The sequence below is a fragment of the Salvelinus alpinus genome, chromosome 11 (assembly GCF_045679555.1).
Source record: "Salvelinus alpinus chromosome 11, SLU_Salpinus.1, whole genome shotgun sequence".
Taxonomy (NCBI): Eukaryota; Metazoa; Chordata; class Actinopteri; order Salmoniformes; family Salmonidae; genus Salvelinus; species Salvelinus alpinus.
In genome coordinates this window covers 59,666,499-59,685,208 of record NC_092096.1, presented here as the reverse complement: position 1 = coordinate 59,685,208, position 18,710 = coordinate 59,666,499, and the positions used below count along the sequence as shown (strand labels likewise).

Here is an 18,710-nt window from a genome sequence, read left to right as displayed (position 1 = left end):
ATTTAACTGGACAAGTCAGTTAATAACAAATTCTTATTTACAATGACAGCCTATGAACAGTGGGTTAACTGCCTTGTTCAGGGGCAGAACGACAGTTTCCTTGGCAGCTCGGGGATTCCATCTAGCAACCTTCCGGTTACTGGACCAGCGCTCCAACCCCTAGGATACCTGCCGCCCCTAGGCTACCCGCCACCCATAGGCGTCACATGTTGAAAAGCTCCCTGTGTGTTTATGCAAGTTACCGTTTCTTGTAGTCGCTGCAGCTCAATCACCTCTTTCCGCCATTATAACGTGTGTGCCTATTCCATGACATGAGGCTTCTAAAAGCTGTGTTTTTCTACACAAGAGGCTCTAGACAAGGAAATGGTCTTTAAAACCAGAACCGTTTGAGCTACAAAGGGGAGACTCTCACACACACAAATGTCAGTTAATTTTCTCTACGACGCACACAAGCTTAAGGGGAGTCGTCTGAAGGTAACCTGGTACCAGGCTGTAAAAATAGCACCACGTGCATAGGGGGTAAAAGTGCCACAAGTGAAGTAACCAAACATCAGAAAACTCAGGCATTTTTAGACCTCTCTCAGATAAATGACAGGCACTTCAAAACCATATTCATTACAATACATTTTGACTGTGTTTTGTCATATACAAATGTGTAATTCAATCAGTTTCTATGGGTTATTGCAGTAAAGGTCTCTGAGGAGTGTGGGTCAAACTTACTGTTATGGGCCAGTGCTTTGAGCAAGCAGTCCAGGCAGCTCTCCACATTGTCTGTGGCGCTGTCTGCTGAGGCTAGCTTCAGCTTCTTCAACGCTTCGCTCAGGTTATCTGCTGGGAGAGGAGGGAAAAGGGCAAAGGTGAATGAGCACTCATCCTAACCTGTCAATTTACTCCTCGGTCTAAGGTAGCCTATGCTATTCAATGTTTTTAAATCACACACTAGGGCTGGATGTTAGATTTGACCACAACTACCTTGGGCCATACAGTATAGAGCAACCACAAATCATATCACACAGTAAAACGGTATACGAGAAGACATGTAGGCGACACTAAATCCCCCATCCACCATTTTGTGAATTCTGAATAAAAATGGGTCTCAAAACAAGTAGTCTATAATCAGTTTTAGTAACGTTATTACACAGCAAGGCAGACAGACAGCAGGATTGTTTCTTGGTCAAAATGGGGCTTAGATGGGAAGCGTGGCAAGGTTGTGGTATTGGGCACAGTTGGCAATTGACAATCGCAAAAAATATATATAACTTGGCCGCGGAGACAATTTTGCCATTTTAAAGCCAATTTCCTTAAATTCTATTTTTTTTTGCCATGGCTTATGATTTGTTCTTACGCTATCGGAGTGACTCAAACAGTATTACAAAATCAAGGGAGACCCATGACATGACAAATTGTCCTGAAAACATGCATCATTTTTGTAATTTAAGATTTCCCCTGACTGTCTAAGCCTTTTGGCTCCTCAGACTAAATAAGAATGCACACAGCCCTGTGCCGCATCCTCACTTCCCTTCCTCATTCTCCCTCTCAAATGGTAGCTCTAGACAAAACACTATGATAGACAGTCCAGGGGTAATACAGTGGTGAGCCCCAGTATAATCAGGACATGAGCGGATGTAGAACTCATCCCTGAGGAGCTCCACAACCTCGGGCACAGCTGACACGTAGCAGCGGTAGAGCTGGGCAATATGGACAAAAATCTGTTTTGCATTAAAAGAAAATATATTTTCATAACGCTAAATTGAACATTAAGTTCATAAACACCCATATTAGCAAACGTATTTCATTTCAAACTTCACATTTCTCTAGTAGAGTCCTATAGGTTATTTATCATAATGAACGATATGAGCAAAATGTCCACGATAAGTGGCCGGTGCCTAAAATGTTTGGTTTATTGTCCCAGCTCTAGGCAGCGGGTATCAAACCATTACGACTGCGTCAACATACTCACTGGGAAAACACCAACATGCAAATAAAATATGAATATGAGTTCAAGTCATGTTGGAATCCGCCAGTACTTTGTGATGGGTCCTTATCGTAATGGACATTCTCTGTGTCTAGACAGTACACCTGGTATGCTGGGCCAACTAATAATTTAGAGATTTTGGTGTCTGGAGCTGTTACAGTGCTCAGCTAATTGGATTCTGGGCTGCACGGGGCCAAGAGGAGGTGCGGTGACACACAGAGACAGAAAGCAAAGACCCTGACGTTCCCCATCCCGCAGGTGTTCTCCTGTGTGCAGTGAGGATTAGGATTAAATCGTATGACATTTTAAAACCAGTCAAACGAGACTTTCTTTTTCCAGGCTGGCCTCAATTCTATAATGGATTTTTCTTGCCTTTCAGATGATGGTATCTGTCAGGGTCCCTCCTTATAGCCAATGAGGCCCGAGTCAAGTTCTCATAACACGTCATAAAACACACAGGCAATGTTTGCATAAAGACATGACAGGGCCAGTCAAGCCTAGCTTTCTGTTCCAAGGAGTCAAGATAGCCTACTGACAATTCTACTCATCTACTTAAATCAAAAGGATTAATGGGTCCTTCAACTAAATGAGTATCTTTTTGGTCGTGTAACCTCATCCAACATTGTTATAAAGAGCGCATGTTCAACTTAATAAAAAAAACATGTTTTCCCATCTCAGGAGGTTAACATTTTTAAAAGTGACTATAGTAAGTCATTAAAACTTGTTTTTCAACCACTCCACAAATTTCTTGTTAACAAACTATAGTTTTGACAAGTCGGTTAGGACATCTACTTTGTGCATGACAAGTCATTGTTCCAACAATTGCTTAGACAGATTATTTCACTTTTAACTCACTGTTTCACAATTCCAGTGGGTCAGAAGTTTACATACACTAAGTTGACTGTGCCTTTAAACAACTTGGGAAATTCCAGAAAATGATGTCATGGTGTTAGAAGCTTCTGATCGGCTAATTGACATAATTTGAGTCAATTGGAGGTGTACCTGTGGATGTATTTCAAGGCCTACCTTCAAGCTCAGTGCCTCTTTGCTTGACATCATGGGAAAATCAAAAGAAAATCAGCCAAGACCTCATAAATTTTTTTCAATGTAGACCTCCACAAGTCAGGTTCATCCTTGGGAGCAATTTCCAAAACGCCTGAAGGTACCACGTTCATCTGTACAAACAATAGTACGCAAGTATAAACACCATGGGACCACGCAGCCGTCATACCGCTCAGGAATGAGAGACATTCTGTCTCCTAGAGATGAACGTACTTTGGTGCGAAAAGTGCAAATCAATCCCAGAACAACAGTAAAGGACCTTGTAAAGATGCTGGAGGAAACAGGAACAAAAGTATCTATATCCACAGTAAAACGAGTCCTATATCGACATAATCTGAAAGGCCGCTCAGCAAGGAAGAAGCCACTGCTCCAAAACCACCATTAAAAAGCCAGACTACGGTTTGCAACTGCACATGGGGATAAAGATTGCACTTTTTGGAGAAATGTCCTCTGGTCTGATGAAACAAAAATAGAACTGTTTGGCCATAATTACCATTGTTATATTTGGAGGAAAAAGGGAGCGGCTTGCAAGCCGAAGAACACCATCCCAACCGTGAAGCACGGGGGTGGCAGCATCATGTTTTGGGGTGTTTTGCTGCAGGAGGAACTGGTGCACGTCACAAAATAGATGGCATCATGAGGAAGGGAAATTATGTGAGTCATAATTATGTTATGTCAGTCAGGAAGTTAAAGCTTGGTCGCAAATGGGTCTTCCAAATGGACAATGACCCAAGCATACTTCCAAAGTTGTGGCAAAATGGCTTAAGGACAACAAAGTCAAGGTATTGGAGTGGCCATCACAAAGCCCTGACCTCAATCCTATAGAACATTTGTGGGCAGAACTGAAAAAGCGTGTGAGAGCAAGGAGGCCTACAAACCGGACTCAGTTACACCAGCTCTGTCAGGAGTAATGGGACAAAATTCACCCAACTTATTGTGGGAAGCTTGTGGAAGGCTACCCGAAACATTTGACCCAAGTTAAACAATTTAAAAAGGCAATGCTACCAAGTAGTGTATGTAAACTTCTGACCCACTGGGAATGTGATTAAATAAATAAAATCACTCTACTATTATTCTGACATTTCACATTCTTAAAATAAAGTGGTGATCCTAACTGACCTAAGACAGGGAATTTTTACTAGGATTAAATGTCAGGAATTGTGAAAAACTGAGTTCAAATGTATTTGGCCCAGGTGTATGTAAACTTCCGACTTCAACTGTACCTATTACGTGCCAAATAAAGAAACAAGGTTGACTAACAGGGTTGGAGGTTATCTTAAAAGTGCAGTCAAAAACATACATTTTCCAGTGTTTTATATACACATTTCCACACTATGTGGTTGGGATAATACTGAAATTGTGACGATGACGCCCCTTTTAGTGTAAGAGCTACTTGAAAAGACTGTCTGAAATGTAAACCTGTTTGTGGGATGGAGGTTTAGCATGCCTGGTCACCAGCTGATTAATTAGTTAGTTCTAAAAATCTGTCAATAACAGCTCATTTTCAGTTTTCCCCTCCCAACTCAGACCACTCCCAGACAGTCCTAGCTAAATTATTGCTTGAGAAATTGCTCTTTGCCAAAAAGCTGTTTATTTTGACCATTTTAATTGAAAACAATCAGTTAGGTACTTAATTGTTACCCAGAAATAATTTGAGGTTGAGACAAAACGGCTGCAATGGGCCAGTAAATTAGCCTTAACCCCTCTTGTGACAGGGGGAATGGAAGCTTGCTGTGTGCAACAGGAAGGTGCAATTGAATGCAAACTTCACAACAAAACAAAAAAATGCTAAAAGGGATACTGCGAGACTGGCAATGAAGCTGTGTTTCTACTTATCCAGAGTCGGATAAAAAAAATTTTTTTAATTAGTTTAAAAAAACGTGGACACCATGGACGTTTATATTTCTGCACGCGGTATGAAGGAAGTTAGCGCACGCTACTGTACCTGTAGACTTCCAGTTGCCAAACTACCTCTTCAAACTGGAAGCAGAGACATAGAAATGGTATCCACAAGTTAATCTAACTGTGGGTAAGTAGAGAAGTGCCAGTATTTTTGTTTAGTTTTTAATTGCCTGTCTATCTACGGGTTACAGGGTTGACGTTATGATCGACCTGCTCAGTTTTCCACCAGAAAATTGCCAAAAAGTGTAATACCAGATCTGAGTTTTATACTATGACTTGACTATTACATGTTCAATGATTCTTTTGAAAAATAAAAATGAAGTAGTAGTTTCACCATACTAAAATGAGTTCAGTTCACATAACAGGGTTGAACTTAAAATGAAGGACAGACGTTGTGCGATAAAATTAATCACTAAATCAATAACAATCTTCAGAAATGACTGAAATCAACGAGAGTTTTACAATGGTAAAATCTTCCTAGAAGTCACAGAGGGCGCACAGAAGGACATGCCAAAATGCAGAACTTTGGCCACTCAGATTGAATGTTCCATGTGGTCTATGGTAAAGGCCACTTCAATATAACAGCTTTTAAAATTCAATATTGGTGCACAATTTTTACTTAAAATATCAAAAGGGATGCTAAAAAGGTACTAATTTGGTGGAACGACCGTGATAAATGCAATGACCTAAGTGTGTTTCTGCTTTGCTGGAGCACCACGGTCCTATAGAGATACTGTGTTTTGTGTCTGTGGATGGATGGGTCCATCGGACCTCCTTTCTGCTGAATCACGCAACATTTTCCGACGGCTAGTATCGTATGATTGCACCTTGTACAGCAATGGAGGCTCAACATATACCCTAGAATTCTGGAATAGTCAAAAACCCTGATGTGACAAGAGTACAGTACATCCTCAACGGTCCAATGCAAGTCACTTGAAATCATTTATTCTGGTTAAAATGGGAGTAAGTACATTAAACTAAGAGATAGCATCCTCAGTCAGCGCATTTCTTACTAAATGTCAAGCACACAATTACTAATTGGCCATGAACATTTTGATTTGTCAGTCTGTCTCTGTTTTTGTTTAACTATCCTGTTGGTACCAGAAGTCCTCACAAGGATAGTAAAACATGAACAATTCAGACAAGTGGGGACATTTTGCAGGTCCATATAAGGAACATTTATATTTTAGGCATAGGAGTTAGGTTTAGGGTTACAATTACGGTTAGGAAAAATAGGATTTAGGATGGGAATCAATTCTTTGGTCCCCAGAAGGACAGTAATACAAAACGGCGTGTGTGTGTGTGTGCCGGCCTATTGCGTAACAGTGTGAGATGGATGATAAACATCTCTGCGCTTCAGACAGTTTAGTACACTATGTTAGTAAACAAGTAGTATGGCTGTCATAACATGTATGCTATGCATGTGGTTAACTAAATAATCTATAGTTGAGGAATCAATGCAAAAAAATCCACACGTTACAAGGAGGCTCAAACTGAAACAAACGCAGCTCGTCCCCAAAAATTACAGCTTATGGCTGTCAAATGCAGGTTCTGTCTAGCAATGCCCGTGTTACATAATGCGATTCTCCGTCTGACAAGTATAGGCTACGATGGGCATGTGAACCGCTAGCTGCCCGTTTTCTCTATGTTCACCCCACCTAACGTTACTCCTTTGAATCCAACGCTAGAGCCACCGAGTGCGGTCTTCTAGTTTGATGCTCCCAAAGGAAATGTTTCTGCTAGTTAACGTTAGCTTGGCTAATTACGATACCCTACCCTGGCATTTGTGGGCTACTATGTCGACGTCTGTCTAATTTATATTTACGTTAAATGACGTTATGAAGCAGATGTTGATTACTCACCCATTTAGCTACTGTAACGTTAGCTAGTGTGAGCGATACGCCAAGCAGTTTCGGATCAGGATGCGCCCAGGAGGCTGTCAAACTGCTATTCACAGCGAAAAACGTGCAAGTTGTTAGCTAGTGTTGGTTAACAACACTTGATTTTATATTATTTGAAGATGCTATCTAGCTAGCTGGTCAATCATATACCCAGGCAAGGCCCACCTTAGCTAACCCACGCCGTGTCGTCCCCGGCAAAAAACAGTAAGCCACAGCACTCTCCCTCCCAGATGCCACCGGGAAAGCTTGAAGCGTAGCCTATAGTACAACCCCCACCTCACAACTATGGTATGGTTGAGTAATTTATCCGCTAGTAATATTAATCCACATCGACGCCAATATTCGCTACTTCAACCACAGAGTTTGCTTCCACTCTGCTAGACACGCACTTCCTACTACTCGCTCGCTTGCACATGCAGCAGCTACAGATTCCACGCACAGTGAATCGCAGCCTATTGCTGGCGGTTGATTGGCTCTTGGCCTGCACATAACTCGTTTTCCACGATCATTGGCCAAAGTCTGTGTCGTTTGCTCGTGCCACGCCCTAAAGTGTTATTAAAAATGTCAAATTTTCAAGTGACATCACTATTCATAGCAATTAAGTCATACAAACAGAATTGTAGCTACATGGTTTGGTCTGCTAGCTACTTTACTGGAAGACTAAGGCACTATTTTCATTGAACTAGTATCACAGGCCATTGCAAATTAACATTACACAACAAATTGGAAATCGCAAATTGAAAAATGAGTGGCTAACTGCAAGCATTGCAAAGCAATCACTAGCCTGCTATTCAGTGGAGTGCGTGTGTGGTCCCAATTCTCGGTTTAAGGGTCTCTTTTCCAAGCTTAAAATTATAAAAATTCTACATTGGCCATTTCTGCCACACTCAAAAAATGTTTTTACTCAGAACTGGGAAATCTGACTTCAGTGAGTTACAGACACCTGGGAACTCAAATGAACCCCAACTGGGAAAATACGCTTTGAATGGTCAAAGTCTGGAACTCAGGCCTCTATTTTTTTCACATTGTATTTCACCTGTATTTAACCAGGTAGGCCAGTTGAGAACAAGTTGTCATTTACAACTGCGACCTGGCCAAGGTAAAGCCAAGCAGTGCTACAAAACAGAGTTACATATAAACAAATGTACAGTCAATAACACAATAGAAAAATGTATGTACAGTGTGTGCAAATGTAGAAGAGTTGAGAGGTAAGGCAATAAATAGGCCATATAGGTGAAATAATTACAATTTAGCATTAACACTGGAGTGAGATGTGCAGATGATGTGCAAGTAGAGATACTGGGGTGCAAAAGAGCAAGAGGATAAGTAACAATATGGGGATGAGGTAGTTTGGTGTGCTATTTACAGATTGGCTGTGTACAGGTACAGTGATAGGAAAGCTGCTCTGACAGCTGATGCTTAAAGTTAGAGGGAGATAAGACTCCAGCTTCAGTGATTTGGGGGGATGATCAGTGAAATATACCTGCTGGAGCGCATGCTACGGGTGGGTGTTGCTATGGTGACCAGTGAGCTGAGATAAGGCGGGGCTTTACCTAGCAAAGACTTATAGATGACCTGGAGCCAGTGGGTTTGGCGACGAATATGTAGTGAGGGCCAGCCAACGAGAGCATACAGGTCGCAGTGGTGGGTAGTACATGGGGCTTTGGTGACAAAACGGATGGCACTGTGAAAAACTGCATCCAATTTGTTGAGTAGAGTGTTGGAGGTTATTTTGTAAATGACGTCGCAGAAGTCAAGGATCGGTAGGACAGTCAGTTTTACGAGGGTATGTTTGGCAGCATGAGTGGAGGATGCTTTGTTGCGAAACAGGAAGCCGATTCTAGATTACATTTTGGATTGGAGATGCTTAAAGCGAGTCTGGAAGGAGAGTTTACAGTCTAACCAGACACCTAGGTATTTGTAGTTGTCCACATATTGTAAGTCAGAACCGCCCAGAGTAGTGATGCTAGTCAGGCGGGAGGGTGCGGGCAGCAATCGGTTGAAGAACATGAACTTAGTTTTCCTTGCATTTAAAAGCAGTTGGAGGCCTCGGAAGGAGTGTTATGGCATTGAAGCTCGTCTGGAGCTTTGTTAGCACAGTGTCCAAAGAAGGGCAAGATGTATACAGAATGGTGTTGTCTGCGTAGAAGTGGATCAGAAAATCACCGGCAGCAAGAGCGACATTGATATATACAGAGAAAAGAGTCGGCCCAAGAATTGAACCCTGTGGCACCCCCATAGAGAATGCCAGAGGTCCGGACAACAGGCCCTCCGATTTGACACACTGAACTTTGTCAGAGAAGTAGTTGGTGAACCAGGTGAGGCAGTCATATGAGAAACCAAGGCTGTTGAGTCTGCCGATAAGAATGTGGTGATTGACAGAGTCGAAATTCCTTGGCCAGGTCAATGAAGACGGCTGCACAGTACGGTCTTTTATCGATGACGGTTATGATATCATTTAGGACCTTGATCGTGGCTGAGGTGCACCCATGACCAGCTCGGAAACCAGATTGCATAGTGGAGAAGGTACTGTGGGATTCGAAATGGTCGGTGACCTGTTTGTTAACTTGTCTTTCGAAGACCTTAGAAAAGGCAGGGTAACATAGATATATGTCTGTAGCGGTTTGGATCTAGAGTGTCTCCCCCTTTGAAGAGGGGGATGACCGCGGTAGCTTTCCAATCTTTGGGGATCTCAGATGATACGAAAAAGTTGAATAGGCTAGTAATAGGATTTGCAACAATTGCGGCGGATAATTTTATAAAGAGAGGGTCCAGATTGTCTAGCCCAGCTGATTTGTATGGATCCAGATTTTGCAGCAGCTCTTTCAGAACATCAGCTGTCTGGATTTGGGTAAAGGAGAAGCGGGGGGGGGCTGAGATGTTGGCCGGGGTAGGGGTAGCCAGGTGGAAAGCATGGCCAGCCGTAGAGAAATGCTTATTAGAATGATCTATTATCGTAGATTTATCAGTGGTGACAGTTTCCTATCCTCAGTGCATGGGGCAGCTGGGAGGAGGTGCTCTTATTCTCCATGGACTTTAGTGTTCCAAAACTCTTTGGAATTAGTGCTACAGGATGAAAATTTCTGTTTGAAAAAGCTAGCCTTTGCTTTCCTAACTGACAGAGTATGTTGGTTCCTGACTTCCCTGAAAAGTTCCATATCGCGAGGGCTATTCGATGCTAATGCAGAACGCCACAGAATGTTTTTGTGCTGGTCAAGGGTAGTCAAGTCTGGGGTGAACCAAGGGCTATATCTGTTCTTAGTTCTGCATTTTTTGAATGGGGCATGGTTATTCAAGTTAGGGAGGAAAGCACTTTTAAAGAGCAACCAGGCATCCTCTACTGACGGGATGAGGTCAATATCCTTCCAGGATACCCGGGCCAGGTCGATTAGAAAGGCCTGCTCGCTGATGTGTTTTAGGGAGCGTTTGACAGTGATGAGGGGTGGTGAGGGGCAGACCCATTACACACGCAGGCAATGATCGCTGAGATCCTGGTTGAAGACAGCAAAGGTGTATTTAGAGGGCAAGTTGGTCAGGATGATATCTAAGAGGGTGCCCATGGTTACAGATTTAGGGTTGTACCTGGTAGGTTCCTTGATCATTTGTGTGAGATTGAGGGCATCTAGCTTAGATTGTCGGACGGCCGGGGTGTTAAGCATGTCCCAGTTTAGGTTACCTAACAGTACGAACTCAAGATATATGGAGGGCAATAAATTCACATATGGTGTCCAGGGCACAGCTGAGGGCTGAAGGGGGTCTATAACAAGCGGCAACGGTGAGAGACTTGTTTCTGGAAAGGTGGATTTTTAAAAGTAGAAGCTCTAATTCTTTGGGCACAGACCTGGATAGTAAGACAGAACTCTGCAGGCTAACTCCACCCCCTTTGGCAGTTCTATCTTGTTGGAAAATGTTATAGTTAGGGATGGACATTTCTGGATTTTTTGGGGGTGACCTTCCTAAGCCAGGATTCAGACACGGCTAGGACATCTGGGTAGGCGGAGTGTGACAAAGCAGTGAATAAAACAAACTTAGGGAGGAGGCTTCTGATGTTAACATGCATGAAACCAAGGCTTTTACGGTTACAGAAGTCAACAAATGAGAGCACCTGGGGAATGGGAGTGGAGCTAGGGGCTGCAGGGCCTGGGTTAAACTTTACATAACCAGAGGAACAGAGGAGGAGAAGGATAAGGGTACGGCTAAAGTCTATAAGAGCTGGTCGTCTAGTGCGTTCGGAACAGAGAGTAAAAGGAGCAGATTTCTGGGCGTGGAAGAATAGATTCAAGGTATAATGTACAGACAAGGGTATGGTTGGATTTGAATACAGTGGAGGTAAACCTAGGCATTGAGTGATGATGAGAGAGGTTTTCTCCAGAGGCACCATTTAAGCCAGATGTGTGGGACGTGGAACAAAAGGGCTAGCTAAGGCATATTGAGCAGGGCTGGAGGCTGTACAGTGAAATAAGACAATCACTAACCAAAACAGCAATAGACAAGGCATATTGACATAAGGGAGAGGCATGTGTAGCTGAATGATCATAGGGTCCAGTGAGTAGCTAGGCGAGCTGGAGACACGGCGATTCAGACAGCTAGAGGGCAGGGGCTAGCAGGCGGGCCTCCGGGGGACATCGCAACGGAAGAACCTGTTGAAAACCCCCTTGGACGGTTACGTCGGCAGACCAGCCGTGATGGATCGGCGGGGCTCCGTGTTGGCAGTAAAAAGATCCAGGCCAAATTGGCAAAATAGGTATTGTAGCCCAAGAATTGGCTGATGGACCTCTTCGGCTAGCCGGGAGATGGGCCTAGCTCCAGGCTAACTGGTGCTTGCTTCGGGACAGAGTCGTTGGCCAGGAGTAGCCACTCGGATAGCAGCTAGCTAGCTGCGATGATCCGGTGTAAAGGTTCAGAGTTTGCTGTTGGAATCCGGAGATGTGGTAGAGAAAAAGCAGTCCGATATGCTCTGGGTTGATATCGCGCTGTGCAGACTGGCAGGAATTGACCGGGCTGAGGCTGGCTGATGTCCGAGTTAACGGTGATGACCGCTAGCATTGGCTAACTGACTACTAGCTAGTAGCTGGCTAGCTTCTGATGGGGGTTCCGGTTCTAAAGTGTCAAAATTAGCAGATGCGTACCACATTGGGTGAGGCGGGTTGCAGGAGAGTATGTTCAGTCCGTAGATGGAAATTGAGATTAAAAATATATGAAATAAATAGATCACAGCCGTCATGATTCAAACTTTTTTTTTTCAAGTTCCCAGTTGTCTTGAAAGCACCATAAATTCAGAGAATGCCAGACTGATGTCAAAATTACCCTGTGAAGGACAGCTGCGCCACCTTCCTGTTCAAGTGAGCACAGCACAACAAGGGGAGCACAAAAATGTATTGTATGTTGCTGCATAAATCATGTAATATGCATACTGTAGCTAAGAAAGTAATATTAAGTGTGTGTTGTGTAGTAAACTGTTAGTAGCCCATGTGCCTACCCCTAATAATTTGGTCTATTTTCCCCTCTTAATTTCACCTACTGTTCTGACTTGGTGGTGCACATGTAGACTAACCTGTTTTAGAGAAATGTAATCATCGAATATTGTAAGAGATATCATTGTCTGCTTATATGCCCCCGTTATTTAGCCTACGGTTCTGACTTGGTATACAGGGAGAACACTAAGAGCGGCTCATGTTCTGAATTCTGTCGCTGTATATTTCAAAAGTGTTGAACAAATACTTATGGCTACGTCCGTCCTAGCTCGCTCATTAATGTCTTAATCTAAATGACGGATTGCCTCTTATCCGTTTGTCGTCCTCTTATGCCATAGTTTGTAAATCTCAATTGTCAGTAGAAACCACATTTGTTTAAGAGAGTCAGCCATGTTTTTTTTAAAGGCAGTAAATGAGGCTGAATGAACTGTTTCGCTGCCAGACAAGGCTCTGCTGATAGCCAGGTGTAGCAGTGGTAAGTAAGGTGTTGGGACTGCTGTGGGACAGCTTTATGTAGGCCCTAACAGTTTGTGGGCTCCGTTTGTCACAGTTATAGTGAAATTAATGTATTGTTTAGTGCCGTGTTGTGTAGTGACATGCGCCATTTTGCCACAACTTTGGAAGTATGCTTGTGGTCATTGTCCATTTGGAAGACCCATTTGCGACCAAGCTTTAACTTCCTGAATGATGTCTTGAGATGTTGCTTCAATATATCCACATAATTTCCCTTCCTCATGATGCCATCTATTTTGTGAAGTGCACCAATCCCTCCTGCAGCAAAGCACCCCCACAACATGATGCTGCCACCCCCGTGCTTCACGGTTGGGATGGTGTTCTTCGGCTTGCAAGCGTCCCCCTTTTTCCTCCAAACATAACGATGGTCATTATGGCCAAAGAGTTCCATTTTTGTTTCATCAGACCAAATTAAATTTCTCCAAAAAGTACGATCTTTGTCCCCATGTGCAGTTGCAAACTGTAGTCTGGCTTTTTTATGGTGGTTTTGGAGCAGTTGCTTCTTCCTTGCTGAGCGGCCTTTCAGGTTATGTCGATATAGGACTCGTTTTACTGTGGATATAGATACTTTTGTTCCCGTTTCCTCCAGCATCTTTACAAGATCCTTTGCTGTTGTTCTGGGATTGATTTGCACTTTTCGCACCAAAGTACGGTCATCTCTAGGAGACAGAATGCCTCTCATTCCTGAGCGGTATGACGGCTGCGTGGTCCCATGGTGTTTATACTTGCGTACTATTGTTTGTACAGATGAAAGTGGTACCTTTCAGCGTTTGGAAATTGCTCCCAAGGATGAACCAGACTTCTGGAGGTCTACAATTTTTATTTTCCTGAGGTCTTGATTTTCCCATGATGTCAAGCAAAGAGGCACTGAGCTTGAAGGTAGGCCTTGAAATATATCCACAGGTACACCTCCAATTGACTCAAATTATGTCAATTAGCCGACCACAAGCTTCTAAAGCCATGACATCATTTTCTGGCATTTTCCATGCTGGTTAAAGGCACAGTCAACTTAGTGTATGTAAACTTCTGAACCACTGGAATTGTGACACAGTGAATTATAAGGGAAATAATCTGTCTGTAAACAATTGTTGGAAAAATGTATTGTGTCATGCACAAAGTAGATGTCCTAACCGACTTGCCAAAACTATAGTTAGTCAACAAGAAATTTGTGGAGTGGTTGAAAAACGAGTTTTAATGACTCCAACCTAAGTGTATGAAAACTTCGACTTCAACTGTACATGCTAAAATAGCCACTGATGACAGGGAGTCATTTGAAAATCAATTATCCTGAGAAGGGCAGAGATTTTTTTATCCATATGTATTTTTTATAGCTGTAGATTGGTACTTTCGACATTTCCTCTTATATAAATAAATAATATGAATCCTTACTCCAAGAGGTCATTTGAGCATACTGTTCCGGCTAAAATAGCCAGTGTTGGGGAGTAGTGAACTACATGTAGGACTAGTTAAACTAGTAATTAAACTACATTTTGCGTAGCTTGGTGGTAGTTGAACTAAATTCAAATATTGATAGTGTTTTCAGTAGTTAATTATTTTTTTGCCAAGTAGCGGTGCAGTTAAATATTGGAACACTACTTTTTTTGTAAAAATAAAACATGTGTGTAGTAGACAATAATGTATTTTCTTTTTCAGCATCAGACCCGTCTAATTTTCACTTGAAACATTGTTGTGTTTAATAGGATATTTTGACTATATAGTCATCTGTTCTTGCTATTTGCATTCTATGACACTTCAGACTTATGACAAAGTAGTTTGGAAGTAGTGTGCAACCTTATCAAAGTAGTTTTAGTTAAGTAAACTATATTTTTCTTAGGGGTAGCTTTAGTGTAACTTAACTTCTTCTAGTGTGAAGTAATTGGTAAACTATATTTTCTGAATAGCTTGAAAATAGCCAACCTGGCCTGTCCCTGACAACTGTATTCATATAGTAAATCTATTAAATATAAAAAATTATATTTTGCTGATAAAAAAAAAAGTAAGCTTACAGAAATACTACCTTAAAACCTGCAATTCACATCTACACAGATGTTCCAGTTCCCACTTGCACGAGAGCCGGGTTGCATTCAGTGCCACAGAACGGTGTGCAACATTGAATTCAACAGAAACGGTACTGAATGCGATAAACATATGTCAGGGATCGGCAATAGGTGGCCCGTGGGCCAAAACCAGCCCGTGAGTGATTTTAATTATTTGTAGTATTACATTTTTTGGTTAAAAAAAGCCTAAAATCACAAGGAATTTTAACTAAAAATTAATTTAATTTAGGAATTCTGGTCAAGTATTCCCACAAATAGAAAAAGAGACATGTGATCTTGTCTCAATATAATCAAGGTATGAAATTATTGTTATTTTCAAATAAAATCTATTATTGGGCTTGTACAAGTTATTATACAGTGGGGCAAAAAATATTTAGTCAGCCACCAATTGTGCAAGTTCTCCCACTTAAAAAGATGAGAGGCCTGTAATTTTCATCATAGGTACACTTCAACTATGACAGACAAAATGAGGAAAAAAAATCCAGAAAATCACATTGTAGGATTTTTAATGAATTTATTTGCAAATTATGGTGGAAAATAAGTATTTGGTCAATAACAAAAGTTTCTCAATACTTTGTTATATACCCTTTGTTGGCAATGACAGAGGTCAAATGTTTTCTGTAAGTCTTCACAGGGGTGAGGGGCAGCATCGGGCACACATATATAATAAGCAACTAATTAACAAACACTGATACAATATGACATTTCATTTTTTTTTTACCTTTATTTAACTAGGCAAGTCAGTTAAGAACAAATTCTTATTTACAAAGACGGCCTACTGGGGAACAGTGGGTTAACTGCCTTGTTCAGGCGCAGAACGACAGATTTTTACCTTGTCAGCTCTGGGATTCAATCCAGCCACCTTTTCGTTACTGGCCCAACACTAACCACTAGGCTACCTGCCCCCCATTTCATCGACTACAAATTACATGACCCTCTCCTGGACAAAAAAATTATAATAATACTAAACCCTCACCCTGATAAAAAGCCTGACCCTTAAGACAGTAATAAAAAAATAAAAATTGCAAACTAGACACTCTAATGTACTTGTCCTCTTGCTCAGTTGTGCACCGGGGCCTTCCACTCCTCTTTCTATTCTGGTTAGAGCCAGTTTGCGTGTTCTGTGAAGGGAGTAGTACACAGCGTTGTACGAGATCTTCAGTTTCTTGTCAATTTCTCTCATGGAATAGCCTTCATTTCTCAGAACAAGAGTAGACTGATGAGTTTCAGAAGAAAGTCTTTGTTTCTGGCCATTTTGAGCCTGTAGTCGAACTCAACTAGTCTAAAGAAGGCCAGTTTTATTGCTTCTTTAATGTAACGGTCGTAGAGGAGGAGTAGGGATTGGACCAAAGCGCAGCGGGTGATGAATACATAACGATATTTATTAAAGTAAAGACGTAACACGAACACACTTTAACAAACTACAAAAACAAATAAACGTCGTAGACAGACCTGGACTTGAGAACTTACAAATAAACGCACGAACAGGAACAGACTACAATCACGAACGACAAAACGAAACAGTCCCGTGTGGTAGACATATACGGACACAGGAGACAACCACCCACAAACGAACAGAGTGAAACAGCCTACCTATATATGATTCTCAATCAGAGGAAATGAATAACACCTGTCCCTGATTGAGAACCATATAAGGCTAACAAACAATGAACCTAAACATAGAAACACGTAACATAGAATGCCCACCCTAACTCACGCCCTGACCAACTAAACACATACAAAAATAAGAGAAAACAGGTCAGGAACGTGACATTTAATCAGAACAACAGTTTTCAGCTATGCTAAAATAATTGCAAAAGGGTTTTCTAATGATCAATTAGCCTTTAAAATTATAAACTTGGATTAGCTAACTCAACGTGCCATTAGAACACAGGAGTGATGGATGCTGATAATGGGCCTCTGTACGCCTATTCCGTTAAACAAATCTGCCGTTTCCAGCTACAATAGTCATTTACAACATTAACAATGTCTACACTGTATTTCTGATCAATTTTATGTTATTTTAATGGACAAGAAATGTGCTTTTTTTTTTTTAAGGACATTTCTAAGTGACCCCAAACTTTTGAACTGTAGTGTATATGAGCATAAATATGATACTCTAAGTTTGTAATATTGATGGGCACCAAAATTATTTTTATTTTTCAAGTCCATTTCTGCTTGATACCTGGTATGTCAAATTGCAGTTTTTTTTTTATCATCAATTTCATTTTTTTGTAAATTAACTAAGCATTTGTGTGTTACATAAATTGCAATCTTATCTCCTTGCTGCTTGAGCTTTATTTTCTGAAAATATTTTGGATGTTCAACTTATAGACCCAGATTATATATTCATGAAAACAGAGTGACCCAAGTCTTTCCAGTATGTGAGTATAGTACAGTGTGTGTGAGTGTGAGAGGGAAATTGAGCTGCAGTTCCGATTTAGAGACACTGACTATTCATAGTATGTTAAAGAATGCTAATGAAGTAACCCTTTTGGACCACAATATCTGCCACATTGAAGAACTCCGGGTTAAGTATAAAACACCGCATGTATTAAACTCTAGTTACGCCACTGCTTACAGTCTACTTCATACAGTACCAAAACAACATGACAATTATTCGAAAATCAAGCCAATGTTATTTATTATTATTTCAATAAAGAAATTACCAAGGTCTGTCATATTCGGTTGATGTGTAGCCTACTCTGTTGCACGAGCTCATCGAGGCCAGGTCATGTCTAGCTAGCTGTTGCCCGGCCCTGGCCCCTCTGAATAAAAAGTAGGCTACAAATCAGGTGCGCTAAACCGCAAGCAGCGAGAGAATATTAAAACTTTAATTACATCCTGTGTTCCACTTAAAACCTACTTATCAGTCATCATCCTTGCAACCTACTTCTTCTTCTAGTCATCGTCCTTGCAACAAGAAAACCGGCATGGAAAACCCAACCACTGCTGCTAGCGCCAGCTCTGGCGTGACAGGGACTACTTAAGGCGATGGAAGGTTCTGTGCTATCCGGTATCATTGGGAAATCCCTATCCCCTTGAAGTTCAAATTGGAAGTGGTTTTAAGGTAAGGTTCCAAATTCAAAACGCTCTATTTACCCTAACTGGCCCTTATGGTTAGGGTTTACTGTAGTGACGTTCCAACGATCCAAGATAGCAGTGACTTTGATTGAAGCGTAGCCTCGGCGCGGGTGTCGATTTAATCAAATAACCTGTTCGAACAAGGCTTTCTATATGCACTGCTGCTGCAGCATACAACCTCAATTGAATTCTAATGAATGATGCATGTTCCTTGTGTAGCGAAAACAACGTGTTTTTGTTGGTATATTGGAGCACCCTGTACTGCTTTTTGACTTCTAGCTTCTCAAGGTTTAAGATGGCCTACTTGAGGAGGAACAGGAAAAAAATGCAGATGGAGAGAGCCTATTGGACACAAGCTGGGCCTCCTGGAAACAGGCCACAGAAGCGGTTATACGGAGCCTGCCTATGATCCTTGAAGCCCTGCGCCGAATAAAGCACCATGTAAAGCACCATAGCCGTACAAGCCTGATTTAAAAAATTTGAGTTTACATTTATGTTTTGGAATTGTTTACTAAAGAAAACGTGCATCCTTTCTAACTATAGTATCTGCAAAATGATTGGATAGATGTAAACACTGCCGTGGACCTAATTGACACCTGGATGGCTGAGATCAGACAGATGCGCACAGATGAGGCCTATGACACAATGGAGAACACTGTGAAAGAGACGGCCTGACAAAATAACGCAACAACTGAGTTTGCGAAGAGGGCGCACGAGGATCAGCTTCATGAAACCACAACAT

The 18,710-nt window shown here is 41.7% G+C and overlaps 1 protein-coding gene across 4 annotated transcripts in view; it reads right to left on the bottom strand.

The window, feature by feature from the left end:
- The window catches only part of LOC139534934 (rap1 GTPase-GDP dissociation stimulator 1-like), a 50,961-nt gene extending 43,693 nt beyond the window's left edge, over positions 1 to 7,268 (bottom strand). The window contains exons 1-3 of one of the 4 annotated variants that reach the window (XM_071334472.1): positions 7,006 to 7,268; positions 6,802 to 6,886; positions 721 to 831 (exon numbers count right to left, since the gene is read on the bottom strand). In XM_071334472.1, coding sequence (XP_071190573.1) covers positions 721 to 831; positions 6,802 to 6,805 — 115 coding nt within the window. In that variant the 5' untranslated portion in view covers positions 6,806 to 6,886; positions 7,006 to 7,268. Of the gene's footprint in view, positions 1 to 720; positions 832 to 6,801 lie in introns of all 4 variants that reach the window. The other 3 variants (XM_071334474.1, XM_071334475.1, XM_071334476.1) reach the window with 3 other exon arrangements.
- Positions 7,269 to 18,710: the final 11,442 nt, after the last annotated feature.